The sequence below is a fragment of the Dermacentor variabilis genome, chromosome 3, assembly GCF_050947875.1.
Source record: "Dermacentor variabilis isolate Ectoservices chromosome 3, ASM5094787v1, whole genome shotgun sequence".
Lineage (NCBI taxonomy): Eukaryota > Metazoa > Arthropoda > Arachnida > Ixodida > Ixodidae > Dermacentor > Dermacentor variabilis.
Window position 1 is genome coordinate 208436546 of NC_134570.1, and position 26527 is coordinate 208463072.

General features: G+C 45.2%; 1 protein-coding gene across 1 annotated transcript in view; it reads left to right on the forward strand.

Annotated features, from left to right (window-relative positions):
• Window positions 1–26527, forward strand: part of LOC142576612 (serine/threonine-protein kinase Pink1, mitochondrial-like) — a 90751-nt gene that overhangs the window by 42533 nt on the left and 21691 nt on the right. The window contains exons 4-7 of the mRNA XM_075686813.1: window positions 1857–2028; window positions 5770–5940; window positions 13609–13778; window positions 14054–14178. Of these exons, the coding sequence (XP_075542928.1) occupies window positions 1857–2028; window positions 5770–5940; window positions 13609–13778; window positions 14054–14178 (638 nt within the window). The remainder of the gene's footprint in view (window positions 1–1856; window positions 2029–5769; window positions 5941–13608; window positions 13779–14053; window positions 14179–26527) is intronic.

Consider the following 26527-nt stretch of genomic DNA (forward strand, 5'->3'; position numbering starts at 1 on the left):
AATGCCTGCTAGCCGAGTTGCTATCCCCAAAACATGCCGATGGGCGCGCGACAAATCTAGAAGTCCGACTCACCGCGACCGGATAGCGAGCGAATATGTTCACCCCATGCTGGATCCCAACACCTGGTTGTTCGCACGTACGGTCACGCGAACAGAGGCGCATTCCAAGGCGGCCACGCGAGACGGTCTCGCAGAAGCATGGATCGGCGCACGCGCGGCACGGCACGTCCATGCTGCTTGCTGTTCCGAACCCAACAGAGAGCGCCTTGTCTTTCGACGCCCAAGTAACCCGCCTCTCGGCGGCGTGAGCAGCGCTACACTCGCGCCATCTCTCGTACTGCGCCTCAACCACTCCGATCGTGGCAAGCGCCAGGCCACGCCGCGAAGCCGGATTACAGGAGACACGCTATGCAGGAAAAATATCAGGGGACGCGCGAGAGTCGCGCATGCCCACAGCGATGAACTGTGTCGACATCAGTGGCTGAGACTGTACAGTTGGTTTTGTTGCTGATGGCAGTCAGTATTGCAGTACTATCCTCCCCCTAGGTACAGGGCACCCCCTTTATTTTCAAGATATTTAATCTTGAGTTTTGCTCAAGGTCAGCGACTTTCCTATGAAGGGCCTCGTTTTCTGCTTTCAGAGATCGATTTGCCGCAGGTAACTCAAGCTGTTGAAATCGGGTTGACTCGACTACTTCGTTTAGGAGCTTTAGGCTATCATCCATGCGAGCAACTTCAGTTCTCATTGCACCAACGTCTAAGCCTGTGTCCTGAAGCTTAGTTTGTATGCTAATAACAAGCCGGTCGACTAATTCATTCAACCAATGTTTGAATATAGCTTCTAGATCGCCCATTCGCTTACAAAGTTCAGCATTTGTCGGCATTACGAGGATGGCTAAATAGTGAACACAATGTGAGCACAGAAGCAGGGAAAAATGATAGCAACAACAATAGTAGCAGCAGCACTTGCAGGAATTGACAAATTCTAAAAATTATCGAGAATAAAAGCAACCGACCTGTGAAACCAAGGAAGTTTGCTTAGATGCGTGCTTGAGAATGCAACTGCAGTGATGCTCTCGCTGGAATGGCTTTTATGGCAGGAATCCGGACTGTGTAGAGTGCAGCTTGGGGGTGGTTTCAGCGGAGTGCGCGTCGAGACCAGCAGGGTAGTCGGTGCCACGCAGTCACATGTAGATGCAAGGATGACCAGCCAGGTAGTCACCGCAGCTATCCAAGGGACAGCCGACGCAGCTAGCCTGTGAAACCAAGGAAGTTTGCTTAGATGCGTGCTTGAGAATGCAACTGCTGCTGCTACAACAGTGATGCTCTCGCTGGGATGGCTTTTAACACAGCGTTTGAGAGAGTGATTAGTGTAACATAAATATATTATAAATTGTTTTTTTTCCTTTTCTTTCTATTTGACTTGCATGCATGCACGCTCATGGTCATATGCTGCATTTTAGTGTACTATGGTAATTTACATGTACAACCTTTACTTTACTGCTTGTTGACAGGGAGAGGAAAGGGGAAGAGGGAGAAAAGGGGAACAGTTATTATTTCACCGTCTATATTAGTAAACCAACTGTAACCCAATAATTTGTCAATTTCTATTGATCTAAGTTCCTGTGTAAACTCATGTTTAATGTGTGAAAATATGTAACGTTATGTGTGTTCACTCACTGCCAATGAACTGCCACTAAATAATGCATAATACACGCATATTTTACGGGTACAGGGGCCCCTGTCAGGCACTGTGTGCCCTTTGCTCTGGCACCTTTCTTGAGATTGTACTCAAGATTCATTCACTCATTCATTCCTGATGCAAATTGGCCTGTGTGTGTGCGTGGGTGTTGCAGAGTTTTCCCCTGCGGCTGCCATGAAGGAGTTGGCAAGTGATGGGCCCCCCTTTGACCTGGCCGTCAAGGTCCTCTTCAACTACTATGCAGCCTCCAATGCAGCCTCCATCTGGGACTCGCTGCAGAAGGAGTGCCTGCCCGTGCTGGTCAACCAGCTGCTGCCCGCAGGCTCGTGAGTGTCTGGACAGAGCCGCACCTGTTCCTCGTGCAGTGCCAGTTGTGCCAGTATCACTTGTGTACATTTGCTAGAGTGAATGCCTGTAAGTGCTCTTTCTCCAGGAGCAGGGACAGTGTGGAATTCTATCACCACAGGATATTTTCACTTCCAGTGGTATTGTGCAAAAACTTGACTATTTCTTTGGTATTTAATGTTATAGTGCATTATACTATTTTTGTGTTGTTTTGACTAAGTGCTTTTTCTTCCTTGACTTTGCAGAAAGGCTGTAGATATTTTTTCAATGTTCTTTAATGTTTTGTAGTTTCCTTTTATGTTGTCATTTATATAGTGCTTTCTTTTACCTCCTGGCTGGACCGCTGTATTGGTCTGCTGTAATATATAAATAAAATAAGATAGACAGTTGTAGTAACTGTTTATTTCGTACATCTTATGCATTCACTCTCTAATCGTCTCTAGTAATCCTTAGAAAGAATATGGACAGCATCATGCTCATTTGCATGGAAAATCGGCACCTCCCAAGCACCATGTTTATTTGACTGTAAACCGACTAAAAAAAAAAAACGGTGGGATAAAGCTCGTGGGTTGGCTTAGATTCGAGGATTTGGCCCGTACGGCTGTCCGGTCACATCAAGCGCACATTGCTAGGGCAGGTGGCAAGCTAGATTCCATCTGCATGGGAGGACATCCTGGCTGCTGTCATCATGTGCATGTTTAGGAAGTGTTGTATCACTACTCATTGCTCTCCTCCATTGTGGGAGGAGGAGATCAATGAGGAATCCAATGATTTTGACATGGATGATGATAAGTTACTGGTTGCATGCAGTAAGCTATAGCATATTCATTGCTAGTGTCACGTGTCCGAAATAAACATTGTTTGAGACTTCAAAAGGCTAGTCCTTTTTTTTTTGGTTGGCTTACACTGTAGGATTTTTTATTCTTTTAGGCTTTTAGATTTCCAGGTATCGGCTTAGACCCGAGTAAATATGGTAGTTGCAGTGCCTATTTGCACGAAAAGTAATAGTGACCACGGATATAATGTTAGGGGGCAACTTTTCGTCTCTCAAAAAAAGAAAAATTTGTATTACGATTATAATTGTGAAGTGGTACTGCAGAGAAATGGGAAACAACGCATAAAAGCGGGCATTTTATTCATCGCTACTATGAGTTGCTGTCACAATATGCAGTGTAAAGACATGTGCATGCACAATTTACTCGTTGTCATTGCTGACGTCACTCTTGTGAATGGCGTTGTCCGCCATGGCACCAAGGTTATTGGGCAGGCAGTACTTCAGAAGTGCTTGCGGCACATTCAGTACGGCAAAGCTGTGTTTGAATTTTTGTTGGAACACAGCTTCGTACACAGTAGTGATGGTGCCTAGTGGTTTAACTCACTGCAGTTTGAAGTTAGTTCAGTGAGCTTTTCTCACTGCAGCTATACAAGTTACTGGAGATCGACAAACCCCACTAAATGGCTTGTATTCTCAGATAAGCATTGCACATTGTGGTTTTCACACGAAATTCGATCAAATTTACACCGTGTGACACCCATATCAGCTCTGCCAAATTCAGCACCTCGGCTTGTACACCTTAAGACTCCATATCCTTGTCAAGAGGTACAAAACAAACAACTGTTGCTGCTTCACTTTGCATGCATATTGTCAATATAATTATGCCTGAATCATGCTTGCCTGTCAGTATAATTATGCCTATAATCATGCCATGACAAACATTTCACAACAACATCCACTGACGGCTCCTTTGACTGCCAATTACAGGGCCAGTAGGCCTAGCTCAGCAGACATTGTGGCCAGTGATGCTTGCATTCCAGCCTAAGTCGTTAAAAGAGTGCCTATTTCACCAACATGATTAAGTATTGGACACTTATGTCTTGCAAAAATAAATCCTATTGGTTTACTCGGTGCCATCAATGCAAAGAACAAACATGCAAGCTAAGTGAGCAGCCTCGCTGAGACGGTTGGTGTGTGCTGTCACCTGCGGAAGGCCTTCGCATCGCGGCTGCCCATGTTGCCAGTGGCTTAGTACCGGGCACTGCTTTGCAGAACAGGTGCACTTTCAAGGTAATTTTATTCCATTAGTAGTTGTTTCAGGTCAGAAACAAATCGTACCCTATTTTTGTGACACCATGATCAGCAATGCAGGTGAACACCTGAACCGGGGGGATCAGAGCGGCGAGAAACTGCCTTACTAATGCTACCTCTTTGGAGGGAACGTCGGAGAACATCACACGCTAGCTGCGCTGTCATTGGCTGCGACCAAATGATGGTGTGGTTGTCGGATGAGTCGAACGATGAAAATCTGCCCAGTTTGTTGCATGCTGAACATCCAGCCCAGCACTATGGCACGGCTAAACGCTTCGGATCTGGTCGCGCCATATCGGAAGCTGAACTATATCGTATGTCTTCTACTTTAGAAGTGGCCACGGGAAAAAAAATTTTCTAAATTTTACCCTGCATAACGAACACATCCTCCAACTTCGCGTAAATTTTTCTGCGAAGAAAGTGCGCTCATTAGGTGAGTAAATATATGGCACATCTTATGAAAAATAAAAGGTGGAAATACTGATGAAGAGGTGGAAGTTGCGAAGATGTTTTTAATTGATGTGATACTGGCTGTGCAATTGTAATTGTTAAGAATGAAATGTGCACTGTTATCCTATAAAAGTTCAAGACACACCGTATTTACTTGCATAATGATAGCAGTCACGTAATGATCGCACCCCTGAATTTTGTCGGCAAAATTCTATTTTTTTTTTTTCTTTCCCACGTAATGATCACACCCAGAACTAGTCACAGCGATATGTCGGTGCAAAGTCTAGCTGATGGTGATCGTGCTTACCATCTGTCGAATGCTATGCGAACGACTATTCAAGATTTACCAAGTGGTCTGCACGCACTGAACAGATTCTTAAGCAGATGCCCCGTTTCGTTCCTTTCATCACTTTCTGCACTTCCAAGAACAAAAAATCTACAACCAAACTTGCCTTGGCTTTATTATTTGTAAGCTTTATAATGGTTGTGGTCAACAACAACAGCAAAAAAACGTCTTTTGGTTCCTCTCGTCTGCACTCTTAGGCACGCAACAAATCACGGGCACCAACGACAGTAGCCACATTTGCATTGATACGTTAGAAGTGTACCCTATCCATACGCTAGCACTTGTAACACAGCTAAGACATTCGCCAACCCTTAGCAGAAACGTCCCATATTAGGATTGTAGTGAAGACAAATGCTGCAGTTTTCGCAGCATGCCCGCCACGTGTTTTTGTCACTGGCAGCTAAACGTGCCCATCTCTGTTTCTGTCCCCTCAAAGTGGACATGGCTACATTATTGCTGCAAACTTGCCAATATTAATGGTATTGTTCATTACTAATATGGCAGAAACTGTTTCAGTGCACGTAATGTACTCACGAGAAAAAAATATTGTGTTCGGTGTGTTTGGCTTGCTCTGTCTTTTGTTTTGATGTCCCACACGTATCGGCAAAGTATCGGTTGTCTTTACACATTAAGGCTATGGGGCTATTGGCGGTGATGTGAAGCTGTCAGAATTACCGAGTATGTCCGTATTATCGCTGTCGAATTTATCGGTTGGTGACTGTATGTGAAACAGACAACAAAAGCATGCCTGTGTAAGCATCTTTTTTCACTTTTACTTTTCTACATTAAAAGGGTTGAATGTTTCTAGAGCAATCTGTGCTGCTGCTTGGTGAACAACAGGTGGCGCTGCCGTTTGCCCCCCCACGCAAATGTAGTGGAGATGCCAGTGGCATTTGCGGACTCGGTGTCCCTGCTGCCTGGTGCCACCGTGCTCTGGCCCAGCGCACTGTCTCCTCGCCTGCACCCCCAAGGCTGCGGGCGCAATGCCACCCTCTACCTGGTGATGCGCAGGTGAGGCCCCTCCCTTCATGACAGATGATAATTGACCTCTTCGAAAAAAAAAAAAAAATCTGTGCGAAGCTGACAAGATGGACACTGACCCTCTACTAAATGATTTATTGAGCTGACAAGATTACTATATGTATTTGAATAAGCGAGGTTATTTCCCCAGAATCCTTAGCCTCAAAGTTACCCGCGCTTTATGTGCGAGGCTGATAGATTCAATTGCAGTTTCAATATGGCGGCAGCAGCATCATATTTCCGGTGGTCTACATTTAACACCATAGCACAGATTGTAGCAACTAATAAATTCTGGCAGGTGAGGCATATCATATTTTTGTGCATATAATCCTGCACTAAGACTTAGAAAAATTTAACAGCAATGGACCATGCTGCCATGAAGACACGCCACAAGCCAAAATTTATGCTGCCATAAAGTAGCACCTGAAGACAAAATTCACTTATACAATAGAACCTCGTTAAAACGATCTCGTTCCTTAGAATTTCTCAGCGCTAACGTTGGCATTTGAGAACACAAAAAAATGGCTGGATACAGTTATGCTTTAGTTTTACGATTTCATATATTCCTCGAAAACACGATTTTTCAGCACCAACGTTCAGCACATCGCCGAACTGCAATCTCGTATGTTTTCTGGCCACTACATCCCATGTAAACAAGAGAATGCACAAGGCACGCTTGATTGAAAGCAGTAGGTGCCCTCCGCGGCAGCTGGCATCGCTTCCTCTAGCACAGCCGTGGCTGTGCAGGGCTGTCAGTACGCCTTACCTTGAAGATAAATCTGCGGCGCACGTAATGGTTAGACAAGCCAAGGTAGTTGTGGTTTTATTTGCGCTGTCTTTCCGCTCCTTCAGTAGTGGAGTTCGCTTAATCTCAAGCTTCAGAGATGCGTTAAAGGGAGAGGCAGTTGAAGCATTCGCTTTCCCCTGCCAGTGCTCTTCATGAAAGTGTCATCCCACTGCAGGCAGCACTATCAGCCACAGCGGTGGAGTGAACATGAAAGCTTCGCAGTCTTTCTCGCTTCTTGCCACCAATGCGAAGATATTGTCTATATGGCATGGAACCATATATTTTTGGTCGCCGACTCTCAAGTTCAGCAAAATAAGATTTCTTTTCTCATTGAAATTCCTTTTTATTTTCTGATTTCCCAACAACAATAAAAATTTTACTTTCCTTCTGTTTAAGAAAAATCTATCAGTGACTGCACTTATTTATAAGCATGAAAGATAAAATTTAAGTACAGTCAGAACTTGGGATAACGAAATTCTGCAACAATGCAGTTCTTGTGACAACAAAATAGAGTTAAACCTCCATATAACAAACTTCAATATAACAATATTTTGCTGCAGCAGTAAAGAAATATCAAGAGAGTAAATGAAAGCTTCTGCGGACTCAGATGGTCGAATGGTTAAATTACAAGTGGCTGCTTGTGAACACACCTCTCAAATTGCGTACTGCGCGACCAAGAGCGACCGCCAAAGCGGAGCAGAGTCATGTTCCGTATAAAGTCCAAGTGCAGCAAGATAGATCCTATTGATCTCCGCGCGCTGTAGGCTTTGAGTGCGAGTGAGTGTGAGTCTAGGAGGATGGTAACTTGACAAGTGCCATCTTCCTGCCAGCAAGGAGAAAGGTGGGAGTGGAGCGAGCTCACAGCAATGCGATCAAGCATGTAAGAGGAGGGTGGGAGGAGGGAGTGGTGGGCGGGAGTGGTACTCCTGCGCCAATTGCGCCATTTTGATACAAATGCCAATTCTTGTGCCAAACTGTTCCAAACACAGAAAATTGACCGAAATTGCACCATGCTGCACCAGAATGGCTTTGGCGTGTGTGCCTCTGGCAGTGGCTGCAAACAGCGAGCGGATTCGTTCTTCGAAAAAGGGTGCAGTTGTTCGCATTCCGGACACCGTGCAGTGGCGGCTCCCGCACAGTTTCTCATAATTTTCCCACTTATAACACTGGACATTTCGATGCTTCCGGTAAGTGGTCGGTGCATGCACTGCCAGTCCCTGCTGTCGTCGCTGCTGTCAGAAAAGCCAGGGCGGCTGTATTTAATGGCGCGGCACTCCCTAGCTGAGGCGCAACACAAAGGAAAGTAGACTGAGGATGCTGTGAGCGCAGCTCTTGGACTACGTTCACACTTGCTCTTGAAGCAGCTGGAAGTAGAGACAACCTTAAATATTCGCCTGCCTAAGTGGCAAAATGGGTGGAAAACTAGGTGGCGAGCTCAATCGGCCTCAGACCTATTTTTTTGCTACGTCGAAGTGGAAAGTCGTTCCACTTCACCTAAAGCTGCACTAACACGTAAACAGCCGATCGTAAATTTTAACATGACACTAAACGTGTCGGCTGTGATGCTGATCGACGCAATCAAATACTACCCTGTGCTCTATGACAAGAGTCACCCACTTTACAAGAACAAGTCTTTCAGCATTACTTACTCGCGATAGTGCTCAACGTTGCGGGGCTGGAGGAGTGCCAACATAGCGCTAGCGTGACCGAAATTTTTTGCGAAGCCGGTTGAATCCACCACAGCTGCCACTTCCCAGTTGTATGCTTCTTTCGTTGTTCATTGTCCTCTTCTAGGAAACAACTAGCTAAAAGTATCAAAACTATTCCTTCTTTCTTTTCCATAGCAGAAGAAAGTTAGACTGCATGCGAAGTTGCGTGAAATGATCGCTATTAATGATGGATGGGTCAGCGAATCAACATACTGCTTGAAATGTTAGGACGAAGGGTGATCATTCCAGTCTCTCGCTGTACGTGGAAAAAACGAATGAAGATGGGATGATGTGCGCGCATGCGGAGGGTACACTGACTTTGAATGATTGGTCCGGGATGAATGGTGGTGATCTGGCAATATGATGCTGTTACCAATCGGGGCATGATAAAACTTGTGATATAGAATGAGCCTGGACACTTGATGTCTCACTCCTGGTCTAGGAAGATTCGCATTAGATTTTAGCACTGTGACACTAGTATATGAAGAATAATTATAGAAGATAAATCGGGCTGCGTGGTTTTGGATAGATTCAAGCATGTTAGAAAGATTAGTATGATGAGGGTCCCAAATTGAGCATGCGTATTCAAGTTTGGGCCTTACCACAGATTTGTAGGCAAGAGTTTTTAGCGGAGGAGGGGCAAATTTCAGATGTTGCTGGAGAAAGCCTAAGGTGCGGTTAGCCTCGTTAGTTATTTTAGCAATGTGAGAGGACCATGAAAGATCTTGCGTTAAGATAAGCCCTAAGTATTTATAACAGGTCACAGATGATATTATTGAATTACCTAAGAGATATGAGGGTGCTACATAAGAATGCTGATGATTGACAGAGATTAATGAGGTTTTATTTACATTTAAGGACATTAACCATGTCTTACACCATTTTTCAACTGTTTGTAAGTCACGCTGCGGGACAGAGATATCTGAGCTAATGTTAATGGGTCGGTAAATAACACAGTCGTCTGCAAATAGGCGTATGTTAGAAGATATGTCATTAGGAAGGTCATTAATGTAGATTAAAAAGAGGAGGGGGCCAAAAACAGAACCTTGAGGAACCCCAGAAAGCACAGGAGACAGAGGGGATGAAAAGTTATTTGCAAAAACGAACTGTTGCCGGCCGGTCAGAAAGCTGCGCAACCAATTATAAATTAGGCGATTGAGATTCAGGACTGAAAGTTCCAAGAAAAGATGGTTGTGGGGTACCTTAGCAAAAGCTTTCTCAAAGTCTAAAAACAATGAGTCTATGGGTACATTAAGGTCTAATTGGGAACTGGTGTCATTTATAAAGAGTGCAAGTTGAGTATCACAAGATAAATTCTTAAGAAATCCGTGCTGACTATGATGAAAAAAGTTGTTAGAAATTAGAAATCTCATGATGTGGGAAAAGATGACATGCTCCATCAGTTTGGAACAAACGCTGGTAATGGAAATTGGCCGGTAGTCAAGACATGACGTTGAAGAAGGTATTTCGGGGACTGGAATGATCTCACCTGTCTTCCAGTCCTGCGGCACCACTCCAGACGAGAGTGACTGTTGAAAAGTGTGTGATAAGATGACACTAGTGACATCTTCTGTATTTTTAAGCACTTTCACGTTAATTTCGTCAATGCCAGCCGATGTAGTTAGCTTCAAAGATTCTATTAGTCTGCAAATGCCATCAGGTTCAAATGTGATGGCTGGCATGAGAGGATATTGAGGGTTAGGGAAATAAGGAAGATTGCCTTCAGATTCTTTTGTAAAAACTGAACAGAATGTTGAATTAAGTGTTGTTGCAAGTTCAGTATCAGGGATAGGGACGCCGTTTTGGTGAAGTATTTTTATCGATTTCTTTGGGCATGGATTGACAACCTTCCAGAATTGACAAGGATTATTACGTAGCATATCAGGAAGTGAGGTTGAAAAGAATGATCGCTTAGTTTTGTTAGCTTGTGACTGAAACATTTTGTTAATGCAGCGGTACTTTTTCCATGCGCATGACACGTTAGCTTGCTTGGCGATACGATAAAGCTTTTTCTTTTTATTGTTCAGGCGTTTTAATGCGTTATTAAACCAAGGGGATGAGGGCCGTTCAGTTACAGTGATGGTAGGAATATGGGCTTTCGTTAGTTCTTGCATTTTGGATTTAAACATTAACCAGTTATCTTCAACAGAACGACAATTAAATGTTTCAAGAAAGGAGTAACTGAACTGAGTTAACTTTTCATTGAACGCGACATAATCCCCTCTGTCGTAGAGCGTTATGATCTTTCTATTTTGGGGGGTATGCTATATGCTAAATGTGAACATCTTTGAGATGCCGGAAAAGATTTTCCGCCCCACTTTGGTCTTTCCACCTTCTTTCTGCTTACCTAGTGTGAACGTAGCCTTAGGAGTCCGTGTGACGAGAGTCGGCGTCCCTCGTGACTGAGCGAATGAGCACAATCAAGAATGAAGGAGTGAACGCAGAGAGCAGTGGGAGATGCAAGACAGTGATAGCGAAGAAAGTGCGAGGAGGAAAGCAGAGGAGGAGGAGGGTGCAGTGGAACCATGAGGCGGAATAGAGGAGGAGGGTATGGCGAAAGCGTGAGAAGAAAAAGTTGCAGTTTTGCCAGCCATACAAAGTAAGGATAGTAGTTTTATCAGCCATATAGACTTGTAAATATAAGCATACTAAGTAAATGAAGCACGGTGTCACGCATGTCCAAGCAAACATGAACACAGCTCACTCGATGACCACGAAAACTCGCTGTCAGAACGCTGCAGTTAGGAAACATGGCAACAGCATCAAGCGATTCGACGCTCGTGCTGCCGGTCCCACCTGCGCGAACTAACCTGCAAAAACACAGTGCAGCATGGACTCTATACCCGTCGCAGATGGTTTTCAAGATACAGCAGCCCAGCCGGGCGTGTGCGGCTGCCCGAGCCGCCCAGAGCAGAATGCGTCCCCTTCCTTTCGAAGCCTTGCGCGCGACGGAAGACGGTGCACTTGCTTCCCGCTTTGTTGTGTGTGCAAGATTGAGCCGCAATTGCCAGCTGACCCTCGCATGCTTTCACTCGCACATACGGCATACGGCGCACTGCATCAGTTTTATCGCCCTTGGGCTTTATACGGAACTTCACACTGATGCCGATGGCAGAAATGCGCCTGGAGCACCCGTGTAATTCCTATCGCAATACCGTATTTATTCGCATAATGATCGTGCTCGCGTAATGATCGCACCACTGAATTTTGTCGTCAAAATTAAATTTATTTCTTTCCCATGTAATGATCGCACCCTACACTTGTTGCAGCAATATGTCGTGTGCCAAGTCTAGCTAATGATGATTGCGCTTACCATCTGTCGAATGCTATGCGAATGGCTCTTGAAGGCATACCAAGCGGTCTGCACACACCCAACATTCTTAAGCAGATGCCCCATTTCATTCCTTTCATCACTTTCCGCACTTCCATGAAAAAAAAAAAAGCTACAACCAAACTTGCCTCGGCTTTATTATTTGTAGGCTTCATAATGGTTTTGGTCAACAACAACATAAAGGGCGCTTTTCGATTCTTCTCATGTGCACTCGTGGGCACGCAACAAATCGCGAGCGGCAACGATAGTGGCCACGTTTACACTGATATGTTAGAAGTGTACCCTATTCATATGCCAACGCTTGTAACGCAGCCAAAATATTCGCCCACCCTTAGTGGAAACGTGTCGTATTAGGATAGCAGTGAAGACAAATGCCGCAGTTTCCACAGCATGCCTGCCATGTGTTTCTATGTCACTGGCAGCTAAGCATGCCCATCTCTGTTTCTGTCCCCTCAAAGTGGACATGGCTACGTTATTGTCCCAAACTTGCCGATATTAACGACATTATTCATCACTTATGCGGAAGAAACTGTCAATGTGCGTAATGTACTCACGAGAAGAAAATAATTGCGTTCGGCGCGTTCAGCTTGCTCCGCCGGCCGCCATTTTTGTTTTGGTGTCCCACTCTGACAGCGGCAGCCGCCTGTTTGTCATCCCGCAGCAAATGCGGGATGAAAAAAGGAAATGTTTCTTTTCGTGGGAAATTTAACCCGTGTTAATGATCGCACCCCTGAATTTGCATCAATTTTTTTTACAGAAAAGTGCGACCATTATGCGAGTAAATACGGTAAATGCTTAGCACCGCACAAGATGGGCTCTGCTGCGATGATGGCTACGAGGTGGTGCCAGATTAGCGCACTTCGTCAGGTCATCGATGACGCCACCGATACTGTATATGCAAACAAAGCGCTGCATGAGTAGAGGTTTGTTTGCAGTGGCTGCTGTGCATTGCGCTCATGTGTCACCCATGCGCTGCCTCTCGCGATCTCCTGATTAGCGAGGTAGTCGCATCACATTTCACTCCATTTGCAACGTGCCACATGAGACAAATTATCTGCGCCAGCCAGTATATCATGAAATGAAAACAGATATGCAGCTGTGCTCAAATTTTGCATTAGGGAGTATCGTAATCGTCCTTGAATTTTTTTGGTTTTTCTCTCACATCCACTGCTTCATTATCTTGTTGCCACTGTGGCCTCTGGTTTTGCTCTGGTACCATTGGTATAACTAGAAACGCGTACTATAACGAACACCTTTTATAGGCAGTTACAGTCAACAACTGATTTTTTGGACATGCCCTATGATTCGGACGCCTTCATGGAACAGTCACGTACCCCATAGAACCAATGTATAAGAACATCTGGAATTTCAGATGCAAAACTTTTCGCCATCTGATTTTCCAGACTTTCTCGCTGTTTATGCAGGTCCGAAACAGTATTAATTGAAGCCACTTGCATTTGGATTATATCATAGCCTCAAACTGGTGATCTCGCACGCCAAAATGTGTAGAAATCATCATATTCCTTGTACACATCTGTTAGCCATGTGTCCGCTGTGGTACAAATCTGTGAGTGTGGAACAATTGTTTGAGATCACATTTCTATGTTTGCTTAATTTTCTTATAATTTGTTATGGCAAAGGTGAGTGCTGTGCCCTGTTTTCACTGCTGATGGGGATGTCGGGGCTCTGTCAAGCTGCGATTAGGCAGGTTTTGTTTCCCGGTCACCTTTCTTTATTTTTTTTCACTGTGACTTTATTGTTTTGGTGTAAATGAATCGATTGATTGATTTTCTTTGAGAGCTGTTCGAATGGCTGTTTATCCTGGCGCTCAGGTACCACTGCAGCCTGGCAGAGTACGTGCGGACTGGGGCAGCTGGCAAGGATCCCCAGGTACGGCTGAGCCTCCTCTGCCAACTGCTTGAGGCTGTCTGCCACCTAAGACAGCATGGCGTGGCCCACCGTGATCTCAAGGCTGACAACCTGCTACTTGACCTTTCTAAGGGTAGGTGGTCATTTCTGGATGCTGTGTCTGGTCATGTGTCATGTCAGTGGTCCCATTGCTTGTGTCACGACAGGCAAGCATGGAACACTCCTGCAGCCTCGACCTTTACAAAAAGTTTAGATTGTAGGTCAACAGTGAGAAGCCTATTAAACTAGCTTTAAACTAATTTTCTGTGCTGTTAGGCTGCAAAAAAGTGTTGAACACCTTTTTGCATGAACATATAAAACTAAATGGCTGCTGTCATGCATATGTACAGCTGGATAAATGTACTGCAGGTACAGCATGTCCGAAGCTGGTCCTGTCAGACTTCGGCAGCTGCCTTGCCGACACCAACCTGCGACTTCACTTTGTCTCGCCCGAGGTCAACCGGGGCGGCAACCCAGCTCTCATGCCCCCTGAGGCAAGTGTTGTCTTTGTGAATGCTTCGAGAGAACCGGCTTTGCGCCACCGAGGTGTTGTGCTCCAAGTAAAGGATAGCAGGGGAGACAGCCTGAATCAAAATTCTTTGTTAACAATGAAGCTTGCAAGCTAGAAAAAGCTTATATTCTTGGGCCTACATTTAGTTAAAAGGGTAGGTTCAAGCATGGCATGTTATTGCTGAGTAGATATGCAAGGAGATGGGAAGCATGGAAACCAAAGGTTTTTGCTTTCATGCATGCGGGCACGTTGGTCATCGGCACAGCGTCTATGCAATCTAGATATTGTGATGGTTATAAAAGCAGGAGCTAAACAATTCTTTATGAGATGTTTGAGCGAGAGAGGAAGGAAAAAAAAATGTGTGCAGGCTTAAATGTTAAAGCGGTAAATTAAATGCTGGGAAAGTGTGAAAGACGCAGCAGGGCTAGGCTATAGTGTCAGCCATCATTCTTTATTTCGAACCCTGTGGCACTTCGTTGTCTTCATTCAGACCCTCTCCAACTTCTTCGCAACGTCGATGTACAAATGGTATGGAGAATGAAGGACCGTGCATAATGAGATGTACTGCATGGGATGCATTTCATTGCCAAGAATTCATTGGCGGTCCACTTACTTTTGGGCTGCGATGCATGGAATGGTGTTTCATGAGAGAAGTGGAACAACCGCGCATTTTTATGACAAGTTCAACAATGCATACAGTCGATGACCGATAATTCGGATTCCACGGGGAACATAAATAAGTGCGAACTATCGCATGTCAGAAAAAACAGATGCATCCAAAGAAGATAATTTTATTTACATATTAAGGCCCATGTGCAAGGAATAAGTGGTCTATTCATTGCTGCACGCACTTCCGCTTAGGTGCAGCAAAGTATGTCTGTATCTCTGCAAGTTTTGTGCACTTGCTGTACGCCAGTCCAAGGACTGCAAATGCTTGAGTCTGCATGTGAAGGCTCCGGAGCACACGGCACATCATCATCATCCGAGTTAGAATCGCTGTTTGATGGTGGGAGAACTTGCTAATTTATTTCGTCATCGTTTAGTTCGGCACACAACAACACCGTGCTGTTGACATTTGCAAAGTCTTCAAATGTAATGGCAACAGAAATCGGCACACCGCAGCCTAGCAGGTTATCAGTGATGTCTGCATTTGAGCACATTGTTGTAGGTGGCAAGTTCAGGATCTTCATTTGTGGAGTCATTTGGACTGTGACTCAAGGTCATTCCAAGTCGAACTACGAGGCCTGTCGATAAATTCATGAGAAAGACTTCTTGGAGCCAGCAAAGAGCTGTCTGAAATGCAAACTATACAAACAAGCACAGAATAGTGGAACGTTGTCCAAAAAGTAAACTCAAACAGAATGGCGAGAGCAGGCCATGCACGGGATTGCTGGGATACGATATGATAATCGCGATGTTGATGCAAGCTATAATTCAAGCAAAGCCTCCAAGATTGGCATTGAAGTTAAATCTCCGAGGCGTAGTGCTGCGACCAAGGTAAGGCCTCAGGGATTACCGTGTAACATGTAATCTCTGAGGCCATACTTGATGCCTTGTCAAGGTTGCCAAAGGAAATCATAGCGGCAGAGTCGGCGTACGCTATAGCCACGGTTAGAGTGCGGATAAACGAATGTAGAGCTGGCGGCTGTCCGAAATATTGCTTGTCTTTATGCATTCAGTCTGTGGGGCCATTGGCGGTGCCACAAAGCTGTTCGAATTACCAAACATGTCCAGCTTATATTGGCATCCAAATTATCCGTCGGCAACTGTATCTTGAAATTGGTGCCATCCTTAGAATTCGTTTCAATTGTATATGCCTTGCTAACGTTGTATATGCCTTGCCAGCATTTCTGGTGGCATGGCGTGACTAAAGTTGAGAGACGAGTTTTCTTTTGTTTTGCCTTCAGTTGTGGTTCCCTTTTTGGTTGCGGTTCACACATTCCCATACACTGGGGCATGCACAGCTGTGATGTGGGTATGGCCACGCGTGGTGCTTCTTTTCACGCTAACTGCTCAGCCATTTCTTCTTCTGATGAAACGTGTTTTCAAGACAGCATATTGATAGCCATAAATTTCGCTATGCATTTTTCTTGATCTCTTACTGTGTAACGTATTTGTGTGCATACTGTTGGTGTTGGAAGTAAAGTGTTCTTTAGACAAAATATTGCTGGCAATAAGTTTTTGCTGTATTTATGCGTTTTTAGTCATCTCGTACTGTACTTATTTACCAAATTGATGAGATGTGATTGAAAATGTTGTGAATGACGTTGATAAATGACCGATAACAGCATTTGAAACAACCTTGGATTCGTGAAGACCTGTTTTAACAAGGAAGAGAGCCTTAAAATAAATTTTTAAAAAATGAAGAAAGAAAGGTTGTGACCATGACAACGCTTCTGCACACCAAAGATTGCATCAACCTTTATGCCAACCCTATCAAACAGTGGCACTGGGAACGAGCAGCTGTGCCTTTTTCTCACTGCGTCAGCAGTTTCTGGCATACATCTTCGGTCCCTGTCACACGGGCAGTGGCACAATCTTGTAACGCTGCCCTCTCTGAGCCGTTACCAAGACTCTGACCCAGGTTTACACGTTCATGTAATATACATAATGCAATGATGATGTTTAATGTTACAGGTGTGGGGACGCGTTATCATGTCGATTAAAAAAATGTTTGCAGGCTTTTCCTGTTTTTGTCGGAGAAAAAGGACCACACGAGACCTATTTTGCTATACAGTCGAACCCGGCTATATCGAACTCGCAAAAAAACGCCTATCAGTTCGATATAGAGCATAATTCGATATAAGCCTGCTAAATAATTGGATGTCATAAAAGCACATACCATTTATAAAATCACTTTATTGATGAAACTAGCTTAGTTTCGCACGAAATAGTCCTGCATTTTCTTCTGCTTGGGCAATTTCGCTGCGTGCGAGGCACGCACTTCCCCACGTTGTCTAAGGAGTCGGAGCAGCTGAGGCCGCAACATTCCGCATTCGCGCAGAAGCACCGGACAGTGCGAGCGCACCAATCACTTCGGAGGATGTGGGCCAAAGACGGTCGTTGCTTTCCTCGTAGTGCCCATTTTCACTTGTGCTCGGCACGATTTCGGCAATGTAGTCTTCGTTTCCGGGCTCTCCCGTGGTCGCGACACCATCATTTGCGCTCACAAACTCGTCCACCGTTGATTCGTCAACAGCTTCCGGAAATTCTGACAGCTCGCTCCAAACTTCGGCAACAACGACAACGGCTTCGTCGCATTAATCAGAATTTACAGTCATCACCGAGCACGCGGAAGTCGGTACGGCTGAAGCTATTTTGGATGAACCACTCGTACACGGCCGTGCACGGACGGGCACTACGGGCACCGGGTCGCGAGTTAGGTCGCTTTAGCCCTAATTTCCCCCTTCAAGATCGAGCCGAGAGTGCACCTCGGAATCTTGTACGTTGCGGGGACATCCGACTTGTCACCGCGTTCGACCCGGTTTATGATTTCGAGCTTCCCGACGAAAGGCGAATTCTGCCGCTTCATGACGGCAACACTGCGGGAGAAGGCGCACACAATGAATCAGATAAGCAGCGAGACAACTCGCACTTTCGCCATCTTGCACGACGAGGGCACAAGAGCTTCTGATTGGCTGTCTGAGCAAGCGCTGCGGGCGGGCGGGCCAGGATCATTTTTTGTAGGGGGGTGTCGGCGGCTCCGAGGTAGCGCGGTCACGTAGGGAGAGCGGTTGGATGGAGCCGCGCCGCCGGGTTTTTCCCGTCACGGCGAGGGAAAGCCAACTTCCGGGGGCACTTTCCGCCGCTTGACGTTCGATATATCGGGAGTCGCTACTAGTTTTGTTCGATGTATGCGTAATTTTTGCTATATATACTCATTGTAACTATACCGTGTCCAGAAATTGTTCGATATATGGAATAATTCGATGTAAACGGGTTCGATATAGTCGGGTTCGACTGTATATGTTATCAGTCATTTTTTGACGTATCTACAACATCTTTATGGACATCTTATTGAATAAGTAAGGTAATAAATGTTTGTTCACTAAAATTAAATGTTACAGTAAAAGCTCATTCATTCTAATTCCGTGGGGATGCTATGAAAATTCGAATTATGCAAAATTCGAACTAATGAAAGTCGGAGAAAAAAATGGCTCAGTGAAGGCGCATATATAGTCCGAGCGTGCTTGGCGCGCGCGTGCACGCACACACGCTACGTCACGTTGGCGAGGCAACAACGTCTATAGTTCGAAGCACTGGCACAGCCACTGTAACCGGACACGGTCAACGCGGTCTGACGTGCCCGACGTTGAGATGGCTTTTGCACCATCCACGCATTCATCGCGCCGACACTCAAAGACAACCGTTCAAAGCGGTGCGCAGGTTGGGGGATCACACTATGCATGCCAACAGCGCGTGTGTTGAAGTCTAGAGGGGACGGCATTTCCGCTGGCGCAGTGCAAGTGGCGTAGTGTCACTGGCCGCAATGCGTGCGCCGGAAACGTCGGACTGTGACACACGCCTTTGCACCTCCGACACTCGCTACAGGAACAAGAGCTGCACTTTAAAGTGCACTTGCGAAATGCACCACAACCAGTTCCGACGTTGGACTTCATTATACTTTCGTAGCTGCACTGTCCAAACACGTATCCCAGCGATGCTTTCCTTTGAGTAACAGCCATGAATCTCAAAGGCTATGCCTTTTGGTACTGCGAGCGCCCATAAACGTCATGGCTGCTATGTTTTAATCGTTACCTGATGCCACTTTTCGGCAGAACACTTCGTAAAGAAAGTGCATAGCCTCCAAGATGTAACATGAAAAAAATAAAGAAAATATAAATAAATAAAAGCATGCAGTGCCGTGTTCAAGCTTTTATTCTGAATATCTTGAGAGAGGGAGAGAACCAACCTGCAACAGAGGCATTGGCCATGCCTGGCCATTACCCCCTGAACAGCTTTCAGGCGTGTGTGTCACGTGATGTGACGTCGACGACGTCGCTATGCGCCGGCTGGGAGGGCCGCAAGCGCTTGCTGCACGCTCACCTTGCAAGAACTGATGTCACATACAGGTTCCTCGACCGCCACGTCCGCATGATTTATCAGGGTAATTGTAATAATGAATACTATTAAGGGAATTATACATATTTATTGATCACAGCAGACGCTGTCTGTAAACATATTTACCGCTACACAATGTCCACGGCTAAAATGGTAGACAGCAAACGATATTGCGCTGTAATATAGACACATGTTGCCTTTAATACTGTGTACTATAAAATCATAACTGGCAGCCACAAGAAGTCATTGCACTGATAAGAGGCATGCACAGTAACAATACCCGAAAATACCCCGCAGGGGTATCTGTGTCAGCAGGCATTTGGTGTGTTGCGACACCACGTACCCGAGCACACGAGGTTTGGACCCCCCCACATGTAGCCGTGTGCGGCTTAGCCGTGTCCGGGGAAAGGGGATCCTGGGGGTTGAGCCGATGCCGGGTGTTCGGACGTTTAAGGCCCCCCGGTGGAGGTAATATACCTCTTTGGCCTCTGCTTCACGTAGACGGCACTCCCGGACTGACCCACCCGGGGGGAATCGGCAGGCGCCTCTTCCTGTCTCTCTCTCCTCAAATCTTCATCTTTCTCTCTCACTTTCTGGCCTTTCCTGTCTTCTTCTCTCTTCTATTTACTTCCTTTCTCCTTGGTGGCAAGGATTAACCTTGTGTGGCTATCCTACCTTGGGTACACCATATTTGGTTATAGTGACGGCGTACGACTGGCATCGTGCAGACTTGTACATAAGCTCTGCCGCGTCCCCTCGTTGGGCTCCATGGTGGGCGGTCGGCACTGTTGCCTAAGTTTTATGTATTTTCATGGCAACTTCTTTCCCCCTACTTCCGGATCGCCCTTAGAAACGAGGCCGCACCGAAGATGTCTTTCAGTTTTTCGGATGCCAAATCCAGAACTTCCGCCGCTTCCATGTTATTCACTCTGAAAAGTCAGATAAACCAGTGCGAACCATTTCACCATTCCTTGTTTCAAAGTCCTTGACTGATGTCTTTGGTTCAGGTTACAAGGCGTCGAGGATGGCAAGCGGTGACCTCCTTTTGGAGCTCCATGATCAGAAGCAATATGAGAAACTACCGAAACAAGTGTCATTTTGGGAGACCCACGTAACAGTAACCCCACACCGTACAATGAATACCACCCTCGGTGTGGTGTCGGACGATGATTTGCTTGAGCTGACTGAAGCGGAACGCCTGGAGGGCTTCAGTGAGCAAAATATGATCAATGTCAGAAGAATTAAGATAAGGCCGGATGGCAAAGAGATTCAGACAAAGCACCTAATAATCACCTTTGGTTCAAGTGTCCTGCCCGAGTCAATCGAGGCCGGGTACATCAAGCTCCGTGTTAGGCCATACGTGCCAAATCCCCTTCGATGTTTCAAATGCCAGCGTTTCGGCCACAGTTCGCAGAGTTGCCGAGGTCTGAAGCTTGCGAGAACTCTTTGCATTGTGTAAATTGCGATGGGGAGCACACCGCGTGCTCACACTTGTGCCCGTCTTGGTAAAAAGAAATTGTCATGATCAAAGTAAAAGAAAATATATCTTTCAAGGAGGCACGTAGGCGGACTTCATACCTGCCTAAGAGCAGCTTTGCCGATGTGACGCGTCAGGGGGCAGTGACACAACGGCTTCCGGCGGCTCTCTAACCCACAAGCAGTAAGTTGGCAGTTACGCCAGCTGCCCCCGCGGTGGTCACAGCTAGGCCTGCTCCACCACCCCAGCAAAAGGGGCCATCCACTTCCGGGCAGGTGGTCTCAAAGGTCTCATCCAGTGTTCCGAGACCTTCACGTCCAGCAGATGCTCGGAAGAGCGTGCGTCCAGCCCTTCGCAAAAGGCGATGGACACAACCACCAGCAAGACGGTGCCACCAGCGCCTAAGGAGCAGTGAGGCTCTCTCGATCACTCAAAAAAAGACAAAACTCGCGTCGCGGCACCTTCAAAGGGCCCATGAACTAATCTCAACCTCTTAAACACACAGCACCAAATCCAGAACTCCAAGAATTTATCATAATGGAAACACAAATACTACAGTGGAATGTACGAGGACGTCTACATAACCTCGATGACATTAGAGAGGTACTACACAAACATAATGCAAGGTTGCTGTATGTTCAAGAGACACATCTTAAACCCACACAGACAAACTTTCTACGTCAGTACATAATCTATCGCAAAGACCGCAACGAGGCCAATGCCTCCGGCGGTGTTGCAATAGTCGTGGACAAGTCTGTAGCTTGTCAACAGGTCGCCCTCCAGACACCCCTTGAGGCAATGTCAGTTCGGGCAATCTTTTTTAACAAACTGGTGACTGTGTGATCGATATACATACCGTCCAACTGTCATCTGAGAAAAACTGATTTCTATAACCTAATTAATCAGCTTCCAGACCCCTGCATACTCGTGGAAGATTTTAATGCCCACAACACGATGTGGGGAGATTCGCGATGCAATGTTAAAGGTTGATTCATTGAAAATTTTCTTCTGACCTATAGTGCCTGCTTGTTTAATAAGAAAGAGCTGACGTATTACCATGTCCAACACAATGCGTATTCAGTAATAGATATAGCAGTCGGTTCTTCTTCTCTTCTGCCTCACCTAGAATGGTCCATGATCAATAAATTGTATGGAAGTGACCACTTTGCTGTAACTTTAAACCTGATAACTCTGCATGAGAAACCTCTGCATATTCCTCGATGGAAATTAGCATTGGCGGATTTGGAGCATCTTAAAGAATAGTCTTATTTACCACAAGATTTTATAAATGATTTTACTATAGGTGATGCTGTTGCATATTTTACCGCTTTTATTATCGATGCAGCCGAAAGTTTGTCCTGCAGACGAATGGTGGTTCACTTACAAGACGTGTTTCCTGGTGAACGAAGGCTGTAGATAGGCATGAAAGAGACAGAACAAGGCATGGGGCGTATTGTGCAGATTGCCTAATGCTGAAAATCTAACTCATTTTAAAGAAATTAAATCACAGGGGAGGCGGACACGACGTCAGGCAAAGAAAGAAAGTTGGGTGAGGTTCCTCCCCGGCATTAATTCATACATACAGGAGGCAAAAGTGTGGAATGGCTTAAGAAAGCAAAAAGGGCAACAAATCCATCCATTACCTCTGGTGATCGACCAGGCAGATTGCAAGACCAGGCAGACTCTCTCGGGGAACAATTTGAGCGTGTATCGAGCTCAATCTACTATTCTCAATGTTTCCTTAAATACAAAGAAATAGAACTTAAGCCATTTGTACGTAAATGCAGGCACGTCGAAGTGTATAACCGGCCATTGAGTATTGCCGAGTTGAGAGCTGCCTTGATCTCATGCAAGAGCACTGCACCAGGACTTCACTGAGTCATGTATGACATGATCAAAAACACACACACTGCTCACACTCTTCAACACTATTTGGGCTGCCAGATACCTTCCACACACTTGGAAAGAAGCAATTGTGGTCCCTGTTTTGAAGCAGGGGAAAGACACATCCATGGCAACAAGTTATCACCCGATAGCTCTTACAAGCTGCCTGTGTAAGCTTTTTGAAAAAATGATTAATCGCAGACTTATACATTTCCTTGAACTCAACAATATACTTGATCCCTATCAGTGGTGCTTCAGAGAAGGCCGGTCGACAACAGATCATCTTGTGCGCATTGGAGTATATATCCACGATGCATTTGTACGTAAACAGTTTTTCCTATCAATATTCCTCGATATGGAGAATGCGTATGACACAACATGTTATGGGATCTTGAAAGACTTGTCGAGAATGGGCATCTGTGGAAATATGCTGAAAATAGTTGAAAGCTATTTGTTAAATAGTTGCTTCCACATGAAAATCGGCAATGTGTTGTTGTGACCTTTTACACAAAAAACTGGTGTACCCCAGGGAGGCGTGCTTGGTTGCACGCACTTTATTGTGAAGATGCACACGTTTCGTGCTTCATTACCACCTGTCATTTTTATTCTGCCTATGTGGACGACATTCATATCGGCTTGAAATCCTGTAACCTCGCAGTATGCAAGAGACAGGTACAGCAGGGCTTGAACAAGATGTCCAAGTGGACATACAAAAACGGATTTAAAATCAACCCCCACAAAAGTTCTTGTGTTCGTTTTAAAAGAAAGAGAGGTTTGGTTCCAGATCCTTGTGTTCAACTGTGTGGACATCAAATACCTATCAACAAAGAATATAAATTTCTATGTATTATACTTGACTATAAGCTCACTTTCGTTTCACACATTAAATATCTTAAAGAAAAATGTCTAAGGACAATGAACTTACTTAAAATTCTATCCCACACAACATGGGGTAGCGACAGGAAGTGTCTGATGAATGTTTATCAGAGCCTAATTCGATCACGATTGCACTATGGTGCTGCCGTATATAACTCTGCCGCTCCAAGCACACTAAAGGTTCTGGATCCTGTCCATCATCTAGGTATCCGCATAGCCACTGGCGCTTTCAGGACAAGCCCTATTGAAAGCTTATACGCAGAATCAAATGAGTGGTCACTCCATCTGCAGAGAACTTACATCAGCCTCACATATTTCCTGAAACTACAGTGAAATCGTCAACATCCATGTTTTAATACCACTAATGATATGACACTTTTCCATAATCGTCCCTCTGTAAGACGGCCTTTCTTGCTGCGTGTGAGGGAGCTTAGTGATGAAATGCATGTCCCACTCCCCGAGCTTTGCTTAATGCATCCAACCAAGCTGTTACCACCTTGGGAGTGGCAGGTGGTAGAATGTGACATATCCCTAGAATACAGATTGACGTTTCGGTGCCCAATACGGGTGCCTTGTTCACTGAACAAGGCACCCGTGAACAAGGCGCCCGTATTGGACGCCGAAACGTCAATCTGTATTTTGAATTTTTTCAGTTGGCTAGTGTACGTATATTCAGCCATGTTCTTTCCTCGCCAGACGAGTTTTCGTCAAACCCTAGACATCCTTTCTAGAAGTTACAAAGCACGCACCAGAGATCGAAATCCGAATGCATTTCCTAGAACTCCAGCACAAGCACTCCTGCACAGTGTTCTGCACAAATGCTTCGAAGTCAAATGCCGGCTTGTCCTATGCAGCTGTCAGCCCATCCTTCTTGGAATCTGATGTACTGCATCCCGAAACAAGTATCTTTACGGTCGAGGCCTACGCACTGTTGTCTGCTGTGAAGCATATAAGAAAATAAAAGCTTCTGAAAGCAGCTATATATACAGACTCCCTAAGCGTCGTGAAGGCCCTGATGTCACTCTATACACACAAAAATCCAGTATTTAATGAACTCTATTCCATCTTGCGCAAAGCATACATATCTAACCCGTATATCATTATATGCTGGGTGCCTGGCCATAGGGGCATCGAGGGTAACATTCTGGTGGATGAGATGGCCACGTCCATCGCATCGCAAGCTGTTAACCCTACTGCTGCAGTCCCTGTCACAGATCTAAAATCCTTCTTACAAAGGAAACTTCGAAACCACTGGCAACGCGTGTGGGACGCAGAAATAAATAATAAACTGCAATATGTAAAGCCACAGTTAGGTTCTTGGCCCTCCTCAACGAAATCACGGTGAACAAATGTCCTATTCTGTTGTCTCAGAATAGCATACACCTTTGGCACTCATAATTTTCTACTTACTGGAAATGAACCTCCAACCTATGGTAGATGCGGGGAGAGGCTGACCATCCTCCACGTCCTCCTGGAGTGTTGGGAGGCCGAAGCTGAGAGAAAGGAATATTTTCCACTGGCATACCGTTATTACATCCCCCTTCACCCGGCCATGTTTCTTGGCCAAGAACCGCTATTTAACATCAAAGCAGTCCTCGGTTTCTTGAATGATGTTGTCTTACATGTTATAAGCCCATTAAATTCGTGGAGCATCCTTGTTCCGCTGCAATAATTGTTTTGCATAGCACATGCCTCCAGGCCCTTGCGTTTCAAGGGCTATAAGGAGGCATTAATGCTCTAGCCAACTTTAGAATCTGATATATGTTATACATTGTATCATTCTTTTGAAATGCATCTTAATGTTCATAGTACACCTCATATGTCCTTGCCATAATCTCATTATGCAGATATTACGCACTTTAGAGTGACTATTTTTATGGCGCCTTTACAGCCACATCACACTGATTTCATAGAACTGATAACTACACTGCGAACTCATTACCATGGGCATCGCGCTCTTTGGCCATACTTGGCCCTGTGCCATTAAACATCAAACATTAATTCATACAATACCCGAAAATAGCCATTTGTTTTTAAAGTGCGCATTAGAAGCCGCAGTATAATGACAGAAAGCAGAACATAGCACACTGCAATGCCAAAGCCATGCCAAAAGTTAGAACACGAGAACCATACTGCCATTTTAATTGTAGGTTAGACAAAAATATTATTTCACTCATTTATCAGATTGAAAAATGCTGCACTTCAAAGGCATCAAACAGAACACACTGCATTTCAGAGTCAAAAACATGCAAGAAAACCACTGTCCATTAAACACACTGGTAGCCAAATTGTGCACTATAGTAGAATAAATAAGTGACGCAAAGAACCACTTATTGCACTGCTACAGGTAGGGGCATCCACTAGAAATCCCAATGCACAAACCAAATTACACAATATCTGTGCATGCACTCTGCACAAGAAAAGCACACACAGCCACAAGTTATCGCAAATAAGTCATTCACCAACCACAGCAAGAACTGTCTGAGGTTTAGTTCAATGAGAAAAAAGGAAATGCCGAAAACACTACGATTTCTAATTACAAGACAGCGAACTGCCGTTTAAATCTAAGCTAGAAAATATGCATGACACAAACAAAAGAAGGCTTATTGTACTGCAACAGACAGAAGTTGGCCGAAGAAATCACATCAGAAAACTGCAATGAAATACCCGCAGTGCAATTTAACACAATTAAATGTGCAGAGTACAAGGTACGGAAAATTACTTTTCAAGAAAGGTTTGAGCTTTTCGGTTTTTTGCCCTCTGTTATTTTCTAATATTTAGATGATCATTCCTTTGTTTGCACAAGTTGTTCAGCATTATTTTTGCTGTAAAGTTTGCAACCAGTGCGACAAGGAGCTCGTAGGCGTGTCCATTTTCACATGCATCGATGTCCTCAAGCCTCGGCAGAGAGTCTAGAGTCAGTTGCCGAACGACGCTCCTTTGGTTGGGCCCATGGAGAAACTGTGTGCAGGCGCTTTGTGTCACAAGCTTTGTAACTACAACCTCCGTGTTCATGACTACTGTAATCACAAAG